Genomic DNA, 1,118 nt, shown 5'->3' with positions numbered 1-1,118 from the left:
TGTGTGGGGGAGGGGGTTTGTGTGGGGGAGGGGGGCACTTAGGGTTCGGTGGGGAAGCGGGCTGAGAAGCCCAACCAACTCAGAGGGTTAGGAGGGTGTGAGGGAGTCACACCCCGGGCGGTATGGTCTCATGTGCCTCCCATGGGGCCTGTGTCCCCCGGAGGGTGCATACATACACACACATACATACATACATATATATATGTATGTATGTATGTATGTATGTATGTATGTATGTATGTATGTATGTATGTATGTATGTATGTATATGTATATACAGAGAAGCCCATATATATATACAGACAGACAGACATAGACATACAGACATACAAGGGCCCTTACACTGCAGAAGCGCTAACTAACGATAAACCCAAGCGAGGAGCTAAAACGGCAAACTGGAAGCTGCTACCTCGCAAGGATGCAGGATCCAGAATTGTACGGGAGCCGCACAGAGCCGGCCTGAGACCGCGCAGACCGCTTCGCTCTGTCTTCACAGCTAAGCCAACATACGCACATACGCACGTACACTCGACGTCGCGGTATAAGAAAAGACACATACACACACGTGCTCGTCACCCCGCGTCCCCACCCCCCGGCGCCAGGTCAACCCCCACGCCAAGCGCCACCTCCGCCACGTCACCCCGGGAGCAACCGCCGGGGGACAACCGCCTAGGAAATTCGGTTGCGACAACCTGCCACGTGGTACGACACTGGCGATCCAGCACGCACCCGCCGTCAGTGAACTGGCGGCGCCGCCGCCGTCGCCGTCGGGTCGTGGGCCTGGCCTGTCGTACCACCGCCACCACCATCCGCATCAACCGCACCGCCGCCACCACCATCATCATCATCATCCACACCAGCGCCAACAAGCCCTTGGCGGCGACGGCGTTGGCAGTACCAACAGCGGTGGCGGCGCCGCCGCCGACGACGACACGGCGCCAACATCAGATTTGGTGTCACGCTACTGCGAGACTGTACGGCCGCAGCGTAGTAAGTTTAGCAGTCGCGACGGGCCGGCGCATTACACCCTTCGTACGTACAGCGTGCTACAGCCGCCGGCGGAGTGGGCGCGGCAGGCGGCGGCAGCGAGTGTCTCGACTGGCGGTAGTACGGCAATA

General features: G+C 59.0%; 1 protein-coding gene across 1 annotated transcript in view; it reads left to right on the top strand.

Moving 5' to 3' along the window:
- VOLCADRAFT_99165 (uncharacterized protein) overlaps nucleotides 1–1,118 on the top strand; it is a gene marked incomplete at both ends in the record, with an annotated part of 20,964 nt that overhangs the window by 6,263 nt on the left and 13,583 nt on the right. The window contains 2 exons of the mRNA XM_002957966.1: nucleotides 603–734; nucleotides 861–990. Coding sequence (XP_002958012.1) covers nucleotides 603–734; nucleotides 861–990 — 262 coding nt within the window. The remainder of the gene's footprint in view (nucleotides 1–602; nucleotides 735–860; nucleotides 991–1,118) is intronic.

Source organism: Volvox carteri (genome assembly GCF_000143455.1).
Source record: "Volvox carteri f. nagariensis unplaced genomic scaffold VOLCAscaffold_83, whole genome shotgun sequence".
In the NCBI taxonomy this organism is placed as follows: domain Eukaryota; kingdom Viridiplantae; phylum Chlorophyta; class Chlorophyceae; order Chlamydomonadales; family Volvocaceae; genus Volvox; species Volvox carteri.
This window is presented reverse-complemented; position numbering and strand designations above follow the sequence as displayed.